Source organism: Pseudopodoces humilis, chromosome 2 (assembly GCF_049639895.1).
Source record: "Pseudopodoces humilis isolate 2021_Gansu_Grassland_sample_001 chromosome 2, ASM4963989v1, whole genome shotgun sequence".
In the NCBI taxonomy this organism is placed as follows: domain Eukaryota; kingdom Metazoa; phylum Chordata; class Aves; order Passeriformes; family Paridae; genus Pseudopodoces; species Pseudopodoces humilis.
The window spans coordinates 70,211,335-70,227,949 of NC_142201.1; the positions used below are offsets into that span (position 1 = coordinate 70,211,335).

Genomic DNA, 16,615 nt, shown 5'->3' on the forward strand with positions numbered 1-16,615 from the left:
TATTAACATTAATGATAATATTTTCAATTATTAAGTTGTTCTCATCTCAACCCACAGATTTTACTTTTTTCCCTGGTTCTGCTCCCCAGCCCACTGGGAAGGGAGCAAGTGAGCAGTGGCTGGGTGCTTAGTTGCCAGCTGGCATTAAACCATGACACCCATTCAGTCAGCATACTTACAGCTCTGTGTGTTTGTCACCATGCTGATTGTATGGCATTAAACTGGAGGAGAAGCAGGAAACCTCACTGCTCTGTGTCAGCTCTCCCTCCATGTGCCTACAAGCAATGCACAAGGCAGTTTATAATTAGTATCATGACTCACTCAATACTGGTAACTGCAACTATGCCCTCAAAGGAAATGGCTTTTCCATACCCTTCGGTTTAATTCTGTTTTGTATTAATGGCCCTCCCCTTTTCCTTTGTGCCTCTTCTTCCAGAATTCCTGAGCTGATGTTAAGAAATATCTTCTAGCAGGTGGGACGAAGAAGACTTCGGGCCTCACTAATACTCTTCCAGCTGTGCCAGCTTCCAGAAAAAAAGGAAGACAAAGCAGAAACAGCAGCTTCCAGAATCCCGCTCCTTTTCTAGAAGATAAATGTAAATCAATTGCACAGGAATATAGCCTGAATTCAGGCTATATTAAAGAAGCTGAACAAGACCTCCTTGCTTTCTGAGATCTGTCCTGTTACATCTGTTCTTGGTTACAAGAGAATGAACTTCTGTGAACAATTAAGCAAGTGCTTTAAACGAAAACTGGAGAAGTAGCAGATGGTGATGCACAGAGATACCTTGGGTAGAAGAGGAATGGAGTGAAGATTGAGTTGACTTTCATATTCTTGGGCTTTCTGGTGTCCACTGAAGAGATGATAAGCAAGAAGGATTAAAAAATAACTTTCTAATTTATAAATCCAAAATCTGCTTCATGTTTCTATCAAGAAGATATCAAAGAAAAAGAGACAATGGAGATCAAGGATAAGAACAGGTAAAAAAACACCAACTAAACAAAAAAATCTGAAAAAATTTACTGTTTGGCTGGCATGTTCTTGATCAAATATCCATGGTCAGTAATTTAAAGAAGTCTGAAACTTGCCTAGTGTTTGTACAAAATTGCTATTTTTAAAGGTGAAATTAATTTCTTAAATTACAAAATGTTATATAGGTGCCAGGTTCTGCTGCCTTTACTTATGAATTGTCTCCATGAAATTAATGAAAACTTCTTGAAAAAACTCCTGTGATTAAAGAGTTCATAGTATAACTTTCAATTTACATTCTCCATCCACTATAGCACTTCTTGTAAACAAGTGAAAGAGAAAGTTCCCTTTGTGTGCTTGCCAAATGCACAATTCAATATATTGTTTCACTGGGATGAATGTATAATCTTGCCAACAGCTAAAATGCAAAGTTGTGCGAACGGTGTCTAAACAAATTTTATGAGATAGGTGTTTACTTGTTGTAAGTTACAAAATATTAAGTTGCAATTATGAGTGTTCTTATTCACTGTCAGTGGGCCTGCAGGAAGAAGACAGCTTCCACCCTCAGCCTTGCAATCTGATGTGCAGTTCTTTAATATACAGCCTCTGCTTTTTCCTGTGCATTAAGAAGGTGGGCTCTGCATTGTGCTAGACAGCGGTTATTAGCAACAGCTGACTACTCTTTCAGGGTCTGTTCCACTGGCTCCCTGAGTAATTCTGTGAAAATTCATGGAAGTTATATATTTCCTTCGCCAGGTGGGGTAGAAAATTTGGGGGTTTGAATCTTCTCTTTTTTTGTAGGTTAGTTAACTAGGCCCTTCTAACGCAAATCTTACATATCTGGGCATCTCTGAGGAATTTTTCACTTCTCTGTGTTTACCCAGAAGAGGATGACCTGCGCACTCTCTTCCCCTTTTCCTCCCTTCCTCTTACTAGGCCTTACACGTGACTCATGTTTCTTCTTCTGTGCCACCTGTCCTTCTATTTTCTGAAGGATAAATTGTAGCTTGTATTTCTGTATGGAACTTTTATGAGTGAGACGGAACGATACAGAGGTGGAAAAGAGCTAGGATTATCTGGAAGGATATTGCTGGATATCATCTACTATCTGATGAAGAGGGAGATGCAGAAGTGATTGAAGTTGTGTTTTTTCACAATTATTAAAACTACTTGTCTTGTATTTCCTTCTATTTTATATTCTAGTTTTCTCTAAATACAAAGGACTCTGTTCACTGATGCCTAGAAAATGTTATGAAACTTTGGAGTTTTATTAGATGCAGTAGTCAGAAAAAATAGGGATCAGTAAGTACTACTTAAAATGTTTAATGCATGTGTAATCTAGGGCATTTTAGTTATTGTATTGATTTTCCTCAGTGGAAAGATAGTAGCTTCATTAACTCTGAAATTAAAATAGGAAAAATGTCTTAAGGTAGCTTTGGTGTCTTAACCCTAGCTTTGATAATTTGATGAATATGCCCTAAATGGAGGAAAAAAAACCTAGGCTTGGATTAATAAATGTGTTTAGGAGCCTACATTAGGCCGTGAAATCAACTTGCAAATTTAGGCTCTGCTCTTTTGATGCTTCAAGGTTAAAGCAAATGTTCTAAATCTGTCCCTTTTATTAGCACCAAAGGCCAAAAGAAAATACCACCAGTAATTGAACATATTGCATATTAAAAAAGTGTATGCCAACAACAGCTCTTGCAACACTGCAGTCCCTCCTATTGCAATCCCTAAAGAGCAATTGAGGAGTTTATTTTTAGCATTTGATATAATCTTTTGCATAAGTTGAAATGTCAAACATTTTGAACTGATACTTTGTTATTTGTGCCATCTGGAACTGAAAACTGATTCTCAGCAATTCAAATTTGTGGAAGAACAGTTACTGCTCTATAGCTGAGTTGTCTCTTCAAGGACTTAGCCTAAAGGAGTATTTTCTTAAAGGTGGATCAAAGAGGAAATTTTATGTCAGCATCTGAGATTTTGAAATCTTGTAATTTATTTTTGCCTTCTTGCTTTGCTCTTTATTTGCAAAGAATAAACTGAAACAACTTTTATAGGTCTTTTAAGAATTTAGAACTTGCTTAGTGCCATAAAGGAGCTCATTTGAACACTAAAGCAAATCACAGAGGGATCAAAATCTTAAAATGAAAATAAATGTCTTTTCTTGGTCTCTCTGCCCTTAAAGGTTTTGCTTGTTTTTAGTTGTATTCAAAAGTATTCTGTTCTGTTGATATTTGATATTTAGAAACATGTCAGCCTGAAAAAGGAATAAGATACTACTTTGGTTCTTCAAAGCTGATGAAGCTATGATCATGTTGATGTTTTGCTTAGAAACTGCTAATAATGGTTTCACATGAGGGGTGCAAAGTAGGAGTATTTATTTATACTCACTGCATTAATCTAAAGTAAATAGTTTCATAAAAAACACAATTTGTTTAATAGATCTGAGGAAAAATGAGATTTTTTTTTTTAATCAAACACTTCACATGCCACCGGCTGGTTTTTTTTTTTTTTTTGGCCATTTGTACTAGATAGAACTCTAGCTAGAGAAAAAATAGATATTTTCTGTTAGTGGAACTATTCAAATGAAACAGAAACTGTACAGCAAGGGGTGACTTGCCAATGATTAGCACATGTGTCATCAACAAATGGGAGGCTTATTTTCAAACTTCTTGAAAAGGCATTAGTAAGGAAGGGTAAAGTAAGCTCCAGGCAGTGACTATAGACCAACACAATCTCTGACTGCTGGGAAATACATACAGTGCAATGTTTAAAACATCTGTTGGTGACATTTAAGGAGTTGATTTAAGAATGAAGGTCAGCGCTTGTTAAGTCATAGAAAGCTCTTCTGTAAGTTTGGTGTGCACTGTCTCAAACCCAGAGGAAGTTGTTGAGTCACTGCTCTTTGCCTGCCAGCACTGCAGAATGTTACTTGCTGTGCTGGAAGCCACTGTGCTGCAGCGGTTTTCCTCTGGCAGGAGTGACCTAGTCATGTCTGTTTCTTATCACACCATACAGCCCTCCTGTAGACTCCATTCCATCTTTCTAATGACACTGACAGGATGGAAGGGACTTGCATCCATCTTTTTCCTGCTACTGCAGTCCTATTTTAAATAATTGGAAATATGAGGTGATTCTGCAATGCAGAATTTTCTGTCTTCAAGGAAATGTTACTGTGAAAATGGCTTTCATTTTATAAAAATAATTTAAAATTGCAGAGACTGTTAAATTTTTTAAAAATTATTTCTATTGCAGTCCCTTCTTGTATGGGTTATATGACTTCATTCTGAACCAAACAGAATTTATTTATAGCCACAGGAGAATTTTCCACATGTATTTTAAAATCTAAATGCTGTTCTGCTTGGAAAAGTGGTTATAAAACTGTTAGCATAGAAAATTCTATATATAATACTAAAAAGCTCTCAAACCAGACCCAACCCTTTTATATGTAGAAGTTGATTGCTTCTTTTTTTATTTTTATTACCATGAATAGCAAAAAAATTCCTAGCAGGTAAGGTCAATTTTTTTTTTTTAACATTGACATGTAAAATCATTTTTAGTAGTTTTGCATAACAAATTTGTATGTGATACCTTGAACTTTGCTAGGATTACCCAGCTTCCAAGCTCTGTTTACAAATGGGTGAGATTTTAAAATTTATTTTTGTTGTTGCAAAAATCTGCAAGTTGGAAGATGTGCTCTTTTATTTTTTATTTTTTTCAGTCAGTCAGTGTGATTTGCGTATCATCAGTTTCTAGGATATTTTTATTTAGATATGAAGAAAAAGTAAGAACAGTAAGGAATTTCTGAGAACAGCCATGGCTAATTTCCAATAGCTCAAGAGTTTAAATCCTTTGTCCAGAACCTTAAAAGGTTCCACTTTTATATTACCAGTTCTTCCCAACTCTTCCCTTCTACTAAGAGGTCACATACTAGACAGAATCTGTGGTACACAAAGTGTTTTTCCTCTAATATTAATGTTAAATCATCACAGGACATAATTTGTGAGTATTGTCTTGTCATGTGATGTGACATAAGGTGGTGAACTTCAGCCTGGGACTGATAGCAGGATGGTCCATGGCCCTGAATGTGTCCCACCATTTAAGAAGCTTCACAAGGAGGGGTGGCTGTTACTTGAGATAGCTTTGTTCCTCTCCAGGGTCCCATTCAAACAATTGTGCGTGCTTCATAAGATGTTAAATCACCTCTGTGATCCTAAGCAAAGAAGAATTAGGTTTTGCCAGTGCAGCTTGGTGGTTCACAACGGGTCTGGAGAGTATTTTCGGAGGTAATATGGATGGAAATACATAGGGTTTCAACTCCTTCCATTTTGCCCAGTTACTCTCATTTGTGTCTCTTCTGCAGGTATTAAGAAATAAAAAGATAAACATTAACAGATTAGAAAGCAACCTTCTCATTCTTTTGGACATAGGAAAAATTCTGTGATGATGAACTCTGAAGGGAATGTAACAAAATGGAAAGTTGAAAGGACAAATGATAGAAAAATTAACAAAGTCCTAAACCAAAGCAAAGAGAGACATCTTGCTTATGTTAAAATCGTTTTTGTATTATTTCTGGTGAAAGCATGATCAGACCCACAATATTTTCAATTTTTTTATGATACTATAGAATTCAATATACAAATACTGCTGATGAATAAAATCAGTTGTTGTAGCACTGGTAATCTGGTTGTAGCACTGGTATCTATCTACTTAGGTACCATGTTGGATCCTGATCCACCTGATCTTTGTGGTTTTTCAGCCTTCTATCAATTTTAGTGGGCTTATTTTTTTTCTTAGCTTGATATATTTTCTGCAAAGGTTCGTTGTGTCTTCTTCCCCTTCCACAGAAACTCTTTTGCCTTTGGCTGCCAAGCATCAGTTTTAGCTCCCTGTCACTGAGTAAGGCCTTAAATGTTTTTAGTTTAGTTATGGACTGGAATTGAGGACCCGTTGGAATGAAGTGGAACCATTGGCTGGAGGTCTGTAGTCCATATTTTTGCACAAAGCACAAGGCTCAGTATTGGTTCAGGTCAGTCCTGAACCTCTAGGCAGCTCCTGTGCTAGCGGCAGGATTTTCTGTGCTTTTTCACATGAACCTCCCAACCTACAGTCTGTTCCATTGCTCCTTGTTAGTCTTGCACTACTTAGAAGAGCTCAGTTCCATGGCCTTTGAAGCTGCCCTTCAGGTATATGCAGGATGTTGCCATACTGCACCCTATGGTCTCCTCATCCTCAGACTAAACAACCTAACTCCCCTCACATACTCCTTGTAGGTCATGTGCTTTGGGCCTCTGATCATGTCAGTAATCCTCTGCCTAGGAACGAAGCAAGCTCAAAACAGCACTGTTCTGCTCACGGTATCCGAGACCCAGCCTCATCAGCACTGAGCAGAGACTCACTTCCCTTGATCTGTAAAGCCTGGTATTCCCCAGCTCCTTTGGAGCAGGGCTGCTGTTCAGCCCCTCACTGATGCACAGCCCACGGTCCGGGTGCAGAACTTTGTACACGATCAACAGCAGACGTCCTGCTGGCCCCTCCATAAGTTTCTCGAAGCGCCCTCTCAACTCACTGGCATCACAGACAGGCTAAGACTCACCTTTCAGGAGCGAGAGCACTTTCCGTAAGTCTTGAATGGTAGGAGGACTTATATCCACCCTTGGAGATAGGGCAGGATGTGTGACCTCTGACAGGCTCTGCGACAGAGAGCAGAAAAGGTATGTGTCCTTCTGTGTTTTGCATCCTTGACAAAGAATGAAGTTTAAAGGCTGTAACTACGTGTGCTCCATACAGTGATGCCTGAAGGCTGTGGATTACGTGAAACACCAGCGTGCTTCCCTGCCGAAGGAGGGATGTGCCTGCGGTACCACCTCTAGATCTCACCCTCAGTCACGGCTCACGATGCGAAGCTGCGGCTTCTGCCTCGCCCCAGGCGCCCGAGCTCTCTCGCCCGAGGGCCCCGGGGAGCCAGGAAACGCCTCCGAGGCTGAGCGGCCGCCCGGGCCCCCGCCGCCCCTCCGCAACCACGGCCGCCGCTCTTAGGGCGGCACTTCCACCGCTCCCGCCTCCTCCTCCGCCTCCTCCGCGGCGCGGACCTCCGGGCGGCGCAGCCCCACCCCTTCCCCGTGCGGGGAGCGCCGCTGGCGGGGCGGATAGCGGGGCTTTGTGTGCCGCGGCGGCGGGATGTGAGTGCGGGCCGGGCCGGGCCGGGCTGGGCTGGGCGGGCAGGCTGCGGCATCGGCTCCGCCGCTTCCCCTCGGAGAACGGGACAGGCACCCGCCCGCCCATCGCTGCACCCTGAGGGCTCCGCCGCCCGTCTCGGGCCTCCGCGGTGCCCGAGGGGGAAGCGAGCGGGCGTCGACGCTGCGAGCCTTTTCTCATCTGGTGTGTGTCGTGTTGCCGCAGGCTGGCCCGGGTGACCGTCCTCCATGACTGCCTGGGCTGCAGGACCTTCGAGCTGCCGCCGTCCGCGGCCGTGCGGGACGTGAAGAGGCAGATCGACGCGGAGGCCGGGCTGCCCCCCGCCCAGCAGCGCCTGTGGCACCGCGGCAGAGAGGTGAGGACGGGCGGGGCAGCGGCATCGCCGCGGAGCTGAGGGGAATCCCCGCCCCGGGGCTTGTGTCCTGCCTGGGCAGCGCGGTGGGTGCGTGTCCTTAGGTGCTCCTCTCGTGGGAAGCACGGAGGTCCTTTGGACGACCCTCACACCGCTCTTCATGGTGCCAGCTTTTATCATCTGAGTTTTTGTGCCTTTTTTTTTTTTTTTTTCTTTCCCTGAAGTTCTCTGTGTGTTTTATCCTAATTTCTTTGGGGAGATGTTGGGGAGAGCAGAAATTCACCCGAGAGCGCTGGTGTGTTTGTTCTGCCCTCCTGCCTTTCTGGCCAGTTTCAAGAGCAGAGTTGATACCACAGTGAGATGAAAGTGACAAGTTAAAAATTGAGGTCTGGGTGCAGGAGAGAGTCAAGAGAATGACCTTGTTCTTTTGAAGTCATCAGCCTTGTGTCAGTCTTTCAGTAGTGCTTGGAGTGCTTCTAGCTGTGCTCCTGGGAAATGGGAACCTGGAGATCTGGTGGGATGGGATGAGTAGAAGGAAGAAGGGAGTGAGAGGAAGTTGGAAATTAATGTTAAATAGGGCAAGGGGATTTGCAGAGATGTAGAGAAGAGAGGGCTCTAAGGAAACCTTATTGTGACCTTTCTATATAATGGGAGCTTTTAAGAAAGATGGAAAGCTGCTTTCTGCCAAGGCCTGAAGTGATAGGACAAGGGACAATGGCTTTAAACCAAAAGAAGTTTAGATTGGGCACAAAGAAGAAATTTTTTAGGATGAGGGTGATCAGACACTGAAACAAGTTACCCAGAGAAGTTGTGGATTCCCCATGACTGGAAATGATGATCAGGTTGGATGGAGCTTTGAGAGACCTGATCTATTTCCTGTTCATGGCAATGGTAGGAAGGGGATTTGAACTACATGGTCCTCAAATGTCCTGTTCCAACCCAAACCATTCTACAATATAGGGAAAGTTGGTTGTACTGCTCAGGAAGCTTTTAAGAACCTGGGCAACACAAGTAGTCTTTGAGGGCTCAGGTTTGAAGGAAACTGCCTGTGTAGTTTATCTTTTGTTTTCTTGCCTGGTTTTGTGTGTCCTTGATTTTGTTCTCACCAGGCCTTCCTGTTTTGGAGGACAGACCGTATCGCTTTCTAAAATTTGCATGGAAGTAAAGACTGGCTGACTAGCCCAGAAAACTTATCTTTTGCAGTCAGTAAGGAGACTGTAGTTGCTATTCTGTTTGTTTGTGGTTTTTTTTAATAATAAACTAGAATATATATGGGAATATGTATTCTGTAGTGTAGCAAATTTGAAAATCCTTTATAAACTTTCAAACTCCTGTTTATTGGGATCAAATGATTTTTTTAATTTTCTGAGTTGTAGAATATCCATCCAATAATTTTTTTCCATGAGAACTGTTGTACAACAACATGTTGTTGTACATGCAATTTACAAATGTTAAGTGAAGTCCAGTATCTTTTTCTCTCATAGTTCCTTATCATATTAAACTGCTGATTTGGATGTTCAATGTCCAAGTTTCTAGTGGTGTCTTGGTACAAAAATTGTACCTTAGGATATTTGGTTGTTCTATCCCTTTAATGCTTGGTGATGGGTTCTGTGTATTGCTTTATATTTTAGTGATAAATATTTTAATGATTTCAGAGTAGTTGCACCCAATTTTATGTCTTGAGAAAGTTTAAGTCAAGTACAATATTTCTGCAGTTTTACGATAAACCCACTGCTCTTTAATCACTATTTAAAACTGGTGTAAGTAAAAAATAATGTAAGTTTTTTTTCTTACTAATGTTGTTAAATAGTGTTTACATTCTCTGGACTAGGGCTGTGTTTTATTAAATGTAGTTAGATTATAATCATCTATGTCTGTGTTAACACCAACTGCTTTCTAGTGATTTCTAGTGATCAAAGCTAGGAAGTAGTCCCAAAATCTACTATAAACTGAGACTAATATAATAATTTTGCATAATTATATTTTAATATAGTTTCTAATGAGTGCATTGGCCTTCTAATTCTGCATTTGTTGTTGTGTGCAGCATATGTCGTATATGAGTCTTCTAGACACACATCATATAAACTAGAATTGCAACAAAACCTTTATGTGTTATGATTACTTAATAGTTTTCCCAGAGGCTGCTAAGGAATGTGTTGCTTAGTTTGCCTCAGTTTCTCTATGATGTGAGGCACTGGAGGTTGGATTAGGTGACATTCAGTGGTCCCTTCTGCCTTGATCATACTGTGATGGGTCTGCATGTAGAGGTAATGGAGGATGAGGTGGTCGAATTCTTCAGCGGTGATTCTTTGGCACACTTTTGTCTCTACACAGTGTCTTGCCAGCTGCTTCGAGCTGCTTAGTTTAAGCCCCCTATGAAATTGCATACCCAGATGTACTTGTGGAGTATACACAATATGTACTTCCTGTATATGCTAATTTTTTTGGTGGGAATGCACCTTGGAACAAAAACTGCTTTAGTTTTATGCTTCCAGAACTTCCCTGAATACAGAACTTTTTCAATTGTAGAAATGAGGCCATGGCTTGCTCTTAGTATGCTTCTATAGACATTTTTTCCACCTGATTTCTTTTGGTGTTGTTATTATCAAACCAAAACTTCTGACCAAGATCTGTCTTATTTTTTCCTTCAGTTGTCTGATGGTATCAAGATTGTGGATCTTCAGAAGTCTCAAAATCAAGTTTTTCTAGAGCTTCAGTCAAAAGGGTTGAAAGGAGGAGGTATGAAAAATATTTGTCTCTGCTTATAAACTAGAAGCTCAAAGCATTTTCTGATGCAATATGGAGTTAATGGAAATTTTTATCTTCTTTAAATGGGAAGCAATTATTTTTCATGTAAGTCTTAGGTTTGTCACTTGTTCTTTTCATTCTGCTCTAAAAAAATTAAACTTCTCTTGTTAAGTGCCTTGGTGTTTATTTTTTTTTCCTGTGATATAATGTGTGGAATTTTGGTTATTGCTATGCTTTGGAATCAATAAGATTTGCCCTTCAGTAGTGTAGCTGCCTTGTCTCATATAAAATAAGCTGGATACTTGAAAGCAATTCAGATACTGAAAGGATATATTTTCAGTAACCACCATGTAAAAAATTATAACAGTGGTGAAAATTTCTGGATTTCTTCTGCTCTTTCTAGTTTTTTTTCTTTGACAGTTTGGTTTTCTTTTGATTCTATCTATTATTTACATTTTTATTAAAAAAACCTGAAGGTGTATCTTTTCATATGGTATCTTGATAACTGAATATCATCAGAAATGGTCTAATGAAAATCTGTCATGATTATTTTATTTGGCTGCTAGCACTAATATTTTTCTTACAATAACTTTATTGTAAGACAGTGAAATAAATGCTAATGAAATGGCATGATGAAGAGGGAAACCCTTCTTTTCATGCAGCTATTTTATTTGGTCTCACAAAATATTGTATTTCTTAGCCTGTTCAAGGCATGTATGTACTGGATTATGGATTTTTAGTGTCAGAGGGAAGCTTGTATATTAGGCAGAAGTTCATGTTCACATTCTCTAGAACCTGAAGTGGTTAGAAAACACCTATGAAAATGGTCCTCATGGTTCTATGACATCAAACATTTTTCTTTCTGTTGCCCTTGACTGCTTGCTCTGATGTTTTGCTGTGTGTAGGCTGTGGTAGACTAAATAAAAAGAGTCTTATTTTCTGCCATGCAAGTGTATGGATAATAATGTGTAGTGGCCCTAAGAAGTCTTTCATGGGAAAGAAAAATGTTGCTGTATTTTTGTGCCTAGTGTTGGAGATTTTCTAAGAGATGTCACTGTAAGCAGTCTATGTCTAGATAAAGTGCTTAACCTTTCCTGGTCTACAGTTCTGATGTAAGTCAATCTAAAACATCTGAAAGGCTTTAGTATCAGCCTTTTGTGTTCATTCTGGAGTCTTCCAGCTCAGAGATTTTTCCTTACAGCAAGTGAATCAAGAAATGCTCTGAATTTCTAACTTGGAAGTTTATAGTCAGTAGGACCAAACACATGGGTTGCTGAAGTACTCTGAAGATTATCCATATACTCTTTGTGTTCATTCTTTGCTGGTGTCTGTCAAATAATGTATGATCTTTTTATATGATCACAAAATAATTCGTGTTGGAAGGGACATCAGGAGGTTTTTACTCCAGCCTGCTGCTCAGAGTGTGGACAACTCTGAGGTCAGCCCAGGTCACTTGAGTGTTAATCTGGTTGGACTTGGAAAGAGGATGGAGATTGCACAGACTTTCTGGGCTCCTAAGTGCTTGACTGCCCTTATGGTAGAAGAAGTTTCTCTTTAAAATTTGTGGTACCAGTTTTGTGTTAAATAAGACTAGCTCTAATACTCAAGAAAAATCAGTTTAGCCTATAGCCAGAGTAATTGTTGTGACATACATAGACCTCTGCTCTGAAAGAGAACAAAGTCTATCTTCATTCCTATCACTTCAAAGTTACTTTTCTGTTTTTGTGGTGGTTCCCATGGTGCATGAAATGTGTTGTTTAAACACTTCCACCTATCTGTCCAACTTAGAGAAGATCAGTTTCTTTATTTTAGATAATTTCTGTTGATCAGTTCACCTTATGTTGGAGGTATATATATTGCATATTGATTTTCAAATACTTCTGTATACTGCAAGAATAACAGAAGTTATTAAATACTTCACACATTCAGCTGTCAGTTGCAATTTCTTGCTTAATTTTTCATTAATGCTATTAAGTTACCATAAATAAAGTGGCAAATAAATAAAAAATAAAAAAGAATATTTTAAAGACAGAATATTTGCTGATTTTACTTGATTCTTTCTCAGCAAATAAAATTCTTATTTTTCCACTTTTTTCCACTTTGCTTTTTTATCTGAGTGTTTTATTCCAGAATATACATAATATGTGTGTTTGAGTCTGTCTGCTTCATAAATACATGTATATTCAGAGGAGAGGGAGAGAATAATTACTTGTTAATAATTTTAAAAGGAAGCTTTTGATGTGGCATCATTAGGGTCTTTTTTCCTTGTGAGGATTGCATCATTGCTATTTGTTTGAAGCACATGTTTTATAGGTTTGGTTTAGGGAGCTGCCCTTTAGTCTCGGACTGGAGTTTGAAATGAAGAGTATTGAACCTTTCATTTTGTGATAGACTTTTTCTCTTGGAGCAGATGTTCATAATGCTGGGATTCTTTTCCCTCCAGCATTAGGCCCTGGCAACCCCAAAGCTGGCACCAGGTCCATGCCCAGATTATGTCAGAACAGGAAGGCATTACAGCCAGACGTAAGAGTGAAACTCTTCTGTGCCTGTGTGTGTAGTTGTCAGTAGGGGTAATCGCTGCTTGTAAAAGAGTTAGAGCCACTGCTGCCCTGGAATACTGTCCTGCTACTTAGAAAGTAGCAGTCTTTTAGAAGGTGCTACTTTTGAACATCATGTACTTGGAATTGTGGTATAATGGTTGCAAAGACTTAGACTCCAAATTTATTTCATCTAGATATGAAGCAGCTTGTTGACTTCAACACCAAGACTGCTATTTCACCTTTTTAATTAAAAGATTTATGGTGTAGTATTTTCACAGTTGATTCTGAAAAGACAAGATTTTACAATAATAGGCCTTGAGTTAATTTAAAGAAATTATTGTTTTCAGTAATTGTTTAGTATTTTTTTTAAAATCTGAAATTAAGTGCATAGCAGCATAATACAGTTTTTTTTCCCATTTGTTTGTTTGTTTGTTTTTAGGTCGTTTTGGACAAACAACTCCACCACTTGTTGATTTTCTAAAGGATATATTAAGAAGATACCCAGAAGGAGGACAGATTCTTAAGGTAGACAATAAATAAATAGTATTTTTATATGTCATTTAATATGCATGACATAATGTCAAAGTTTAACACTTCCCAGCAAATCTTGTGGTTGCTTATTCACTGTATTCTAGAAGATATGTTTCCGTTTCTGTGGACAAGGCAAAGTGAGTTGTGTGCTTTATGTGCTTTTTTATTTCTTTGTTTGCTTTTCTGAGTTTGCTTAGTAGATGATGAATTGTGTCATTTATCATAACTTCCTGTGCTAATGTTTGAAAATGGCAGTTTGATTTTTACTTTTTTTTTAGAGCATTCTGGGGTGATTAGCTGGAACTTAAACTTCTCATGCAGGATGCGTCATTACATGGGTGGCAGGAACTTAATTTCCTTAGTGTATGGGAATACTAGGTTCTAACTAACGGGATTTGATACAGATATATCTTATCTATCTATACATGCATGCATACAAAACATACAAATACAAATGTTGATAGATGATGACAGATCCTTATGTATGTTGTGTTGTTTGCAAGCATGGAACTAGAAGCTGATTACGCTTAGTGGGGAAGCCCAAGATAAGCATATCTTCAACTGTTTTGGCAAATTGCCTCCTGGGTATGTTCTGAGCAGTGTTTGTAGGATAATAATAATAAAAATGCTTACATTTTTATTATTTCTCAGTACTAGTTGCATCTGTAAAATTCATTTGAATTGAGAAGGGTTCAGATCTCCTCAACATTTAAAACCTAAACTTTCATTCCAGCATGAAGAAAAAATTTCCTTAGAAATCAGATAAGTAAATCTAAAAGTAGAAATTATGCTATTTTCATAGTTTACAATTTAGGGTTAATGGATTGTTAGAGATAGATTGCTACCAGGAATTTTGCTGATACCTAAAAAATTATTTTAGTGTTTTGATTCTTCAGATACAATGCTGTTATAGCTGAATGTAGCAGCTACCCTGTGTGCCACAGCATGAATGCAAGTCTGACTTCACGATGATTGCCAGACCTAGTATTTAATATTTCTGGAAACTTTGGGCTTACTGTGTCTTCATGAAGGACTGTCATGATTGTTCTTTTAGAAGAAGAACTGCATATAAATGTCTTGTAATTCTTTAAACATTTGTTATTCATGCTTAACTGTAGGTATATTTCTTGCTATTTCATAATACTTCAAAACTGTGTAGAAGTGACAACATAATATGCATTATAGACTGACCATACTGTCAAAAACTGCAAAATAAAAGGGTTATAATTTTGGAACTAGATATTAGATAACAGTGAGCTTATTTGAGTCTCAGCAGTGTTCTTGGATGTAACCTAATCTGAAATACTTGCTGCTAGTTGATGCATTTTTTAAGTTCATCTTTCTATCAAGTCTTTTATGTATAACTGAATGAGATTGAAGTGTATGAATACATTGCATGTGGTGTATTGACGTTGCTTTTCAATTGAACTGAAATACTTGCTTATGCCAAGCTTGCACACACCCACATAAACATACACACGTGTTTATGTGTCTGGAGCCCTGATACACTGTGGTGATTCAGTGTAAATAGACCATTGTGTGAGGCTGTAATCCTGTAGGTATTTATAATCACGCTTACGTGTCTACTGTTGATGAAAACGGGACTGGATAGGCGTATTTTATTAATGCTCGTGTTTACAGACCTGGTTTACTGACATTTGACTTTTCTGTAGCTCTCACCACTGCTACTACTATTTAACAAATAGTAGTAGCAGTCTTAAAATAAGCCTCTTTCCAGTCTGTGCGTTTTATTCTACAGGGTTGCTGCTCTGTCAGTTCATGACTTGGGGAGTTACTGGTCAGAGCTGTTTTGCAGCCCTTTGCCGGAGGGGTGTTAGAAGTGTGAGCACTATGGCCCAGGATTGGTTGGTTCATACTGTTAAATGTTACCTTGAACCTAATTCAGTTGATGTAAAGAAGAGTGCTGTGCATTATCCTTTTGTGAATGGTTGCCTCGCTGTTGTTGTACAACTGTTTGTAAGGATTTAGCTAATACACTTTGATAAATCTAAAATTCTTCTCACATTTGCCTTGTTTTGAGACTTCTACAGCTCTGATTCAAGATAATGTAGTAGTAACAGTTTAATAACTTATTTCTCAGCTTTGTGACTGCTTTTGTATGGTATTTTAGCTCCAAATTCAAATCATATTTATAGTATTTGTCTGAATATTTGTTTTACAAGGATACCTATTCTCATGCAGGTCAAGTGGATAAAGCCATTTTGGTTGAAACATAAGAAAACAATTACACTTGAGACAATTGCTTGTTATTTTCTACTGTTTAAGTTCAAAAGCTATTACTAGAATATGTATTACTGCATTATACTTTGTTTTGATTTATTTTGTCTGCCTCAGGAACTGATACAGAATGCAGAAGATGCTGGTGCCACGGAGGTTAGGTTTCTATATGATGAAACTCAGTATGGAACAGAAACGTTATGGTCAAAGGACATGGCACAATATCAGGGTAAGTGTAAGTTAAATTAAATTTGGCCATTATTCTTCAATGCACATTGAATACATCGTCTGGGGATGGCTGTCCTGGCTATGTCCCCTCTCAACTCCTTAGCAGCCTCAGCCCACTCCCTGTTTGGGCCACATGAGAAGTAGAAAAGGCCTTGGTTCTGCATAAGCCCTGCTCAATGATAACTAAAACAACCCTGTGTTATTGTCATTATTTCCAGCACAAATCCAAAACACAGCCTCCAGCTACCATGAGGACCAAGCCAGCACACCAGTTTTTAATGTAAAGATGACCTTTGCCCTTTACACTTCAGCATTCTCCAGGCACTTCAGTTTTCTTCCCCATCCTTTTTTCTCTTGACCTTACACCCAGCTTTGCTTCATGTTGTCTATGTCCTACAAATTTATTGAAACTTTAAGGTTTTTACATAATTTACTGTGGCTTTGTGAGATAAAGGTCAATTATGTATTAAAAAGTATTATTATTAATACTATTTTTAAAATTAGTTTGCATAGTCATCCTGAAAGGCATTCAGTTGTAATTTGAACTTGTAATGGTGGATGATCCACTGCTTCTTTCTTCCAGCTTTTTCCAGTTGTTAATCTGCCTTATTATGTCTTCTAATGTGGATTTGTCTATCTTACTTTCTAGACACAAGTTATTGTTTTATCTTGCCTTATATTCTCTTCCAGTGGAGGTATCTTTAGATTGTGACTAGTACATTTTTCAAACATCTTTTTGATGAACAGATTGAGTTTACGCCTTGTGCCACATGACACTTCTTTCAGAAGTTTTGTTGTTTCCTGCTT

General features: G+C 38.7%; 1 protein-coding gene across 3 annotated transcripts in view; it reads left to right on the plus strand.

Moving 5' to 3' along the window:
* The first annotated feature begins 954 nt into the window (after positions 1 to 954).
* The window catches only part of SACS (sacsin molecular chaperone), a 44,378-nt gene continuing 28,717 nt past the window's right edge, over positions 955 to 16,615 (plus strand). For 2 of the 3 annotated variants that reach the window (XM_014248773.2, XM_088068998.1), the window contains exons 1-5: positions 955 to 981; positions 7,376 to 7,526; positions 10,175 to 10,262; positions 13,251 to 13,336; positions 15,698 to 15,809. In XM_014248773.2, the coding sequence (XP_014104248.2) occupies positions 959 to 981; positions 7,376 to 7,526; positions 10,175 to 10,262; positions 13,251 to 13,336; positions 15,698 to 15,809 (460 nt within the window). In that variant the 5' untranslated portion in view covers positions 955 to 958. Of the gene's footprint in view, positions 982 to 7,088; positions 7,156 to 7,375; positions 7,527 to 10,174; positions 10,263 to 13,250; positions 13,337 to 15,697; positions 15,810 to 16,615 lie in introns of those variants that run through there. The other variant, XM_088068997.1, reaches the window with a different exon arrangement.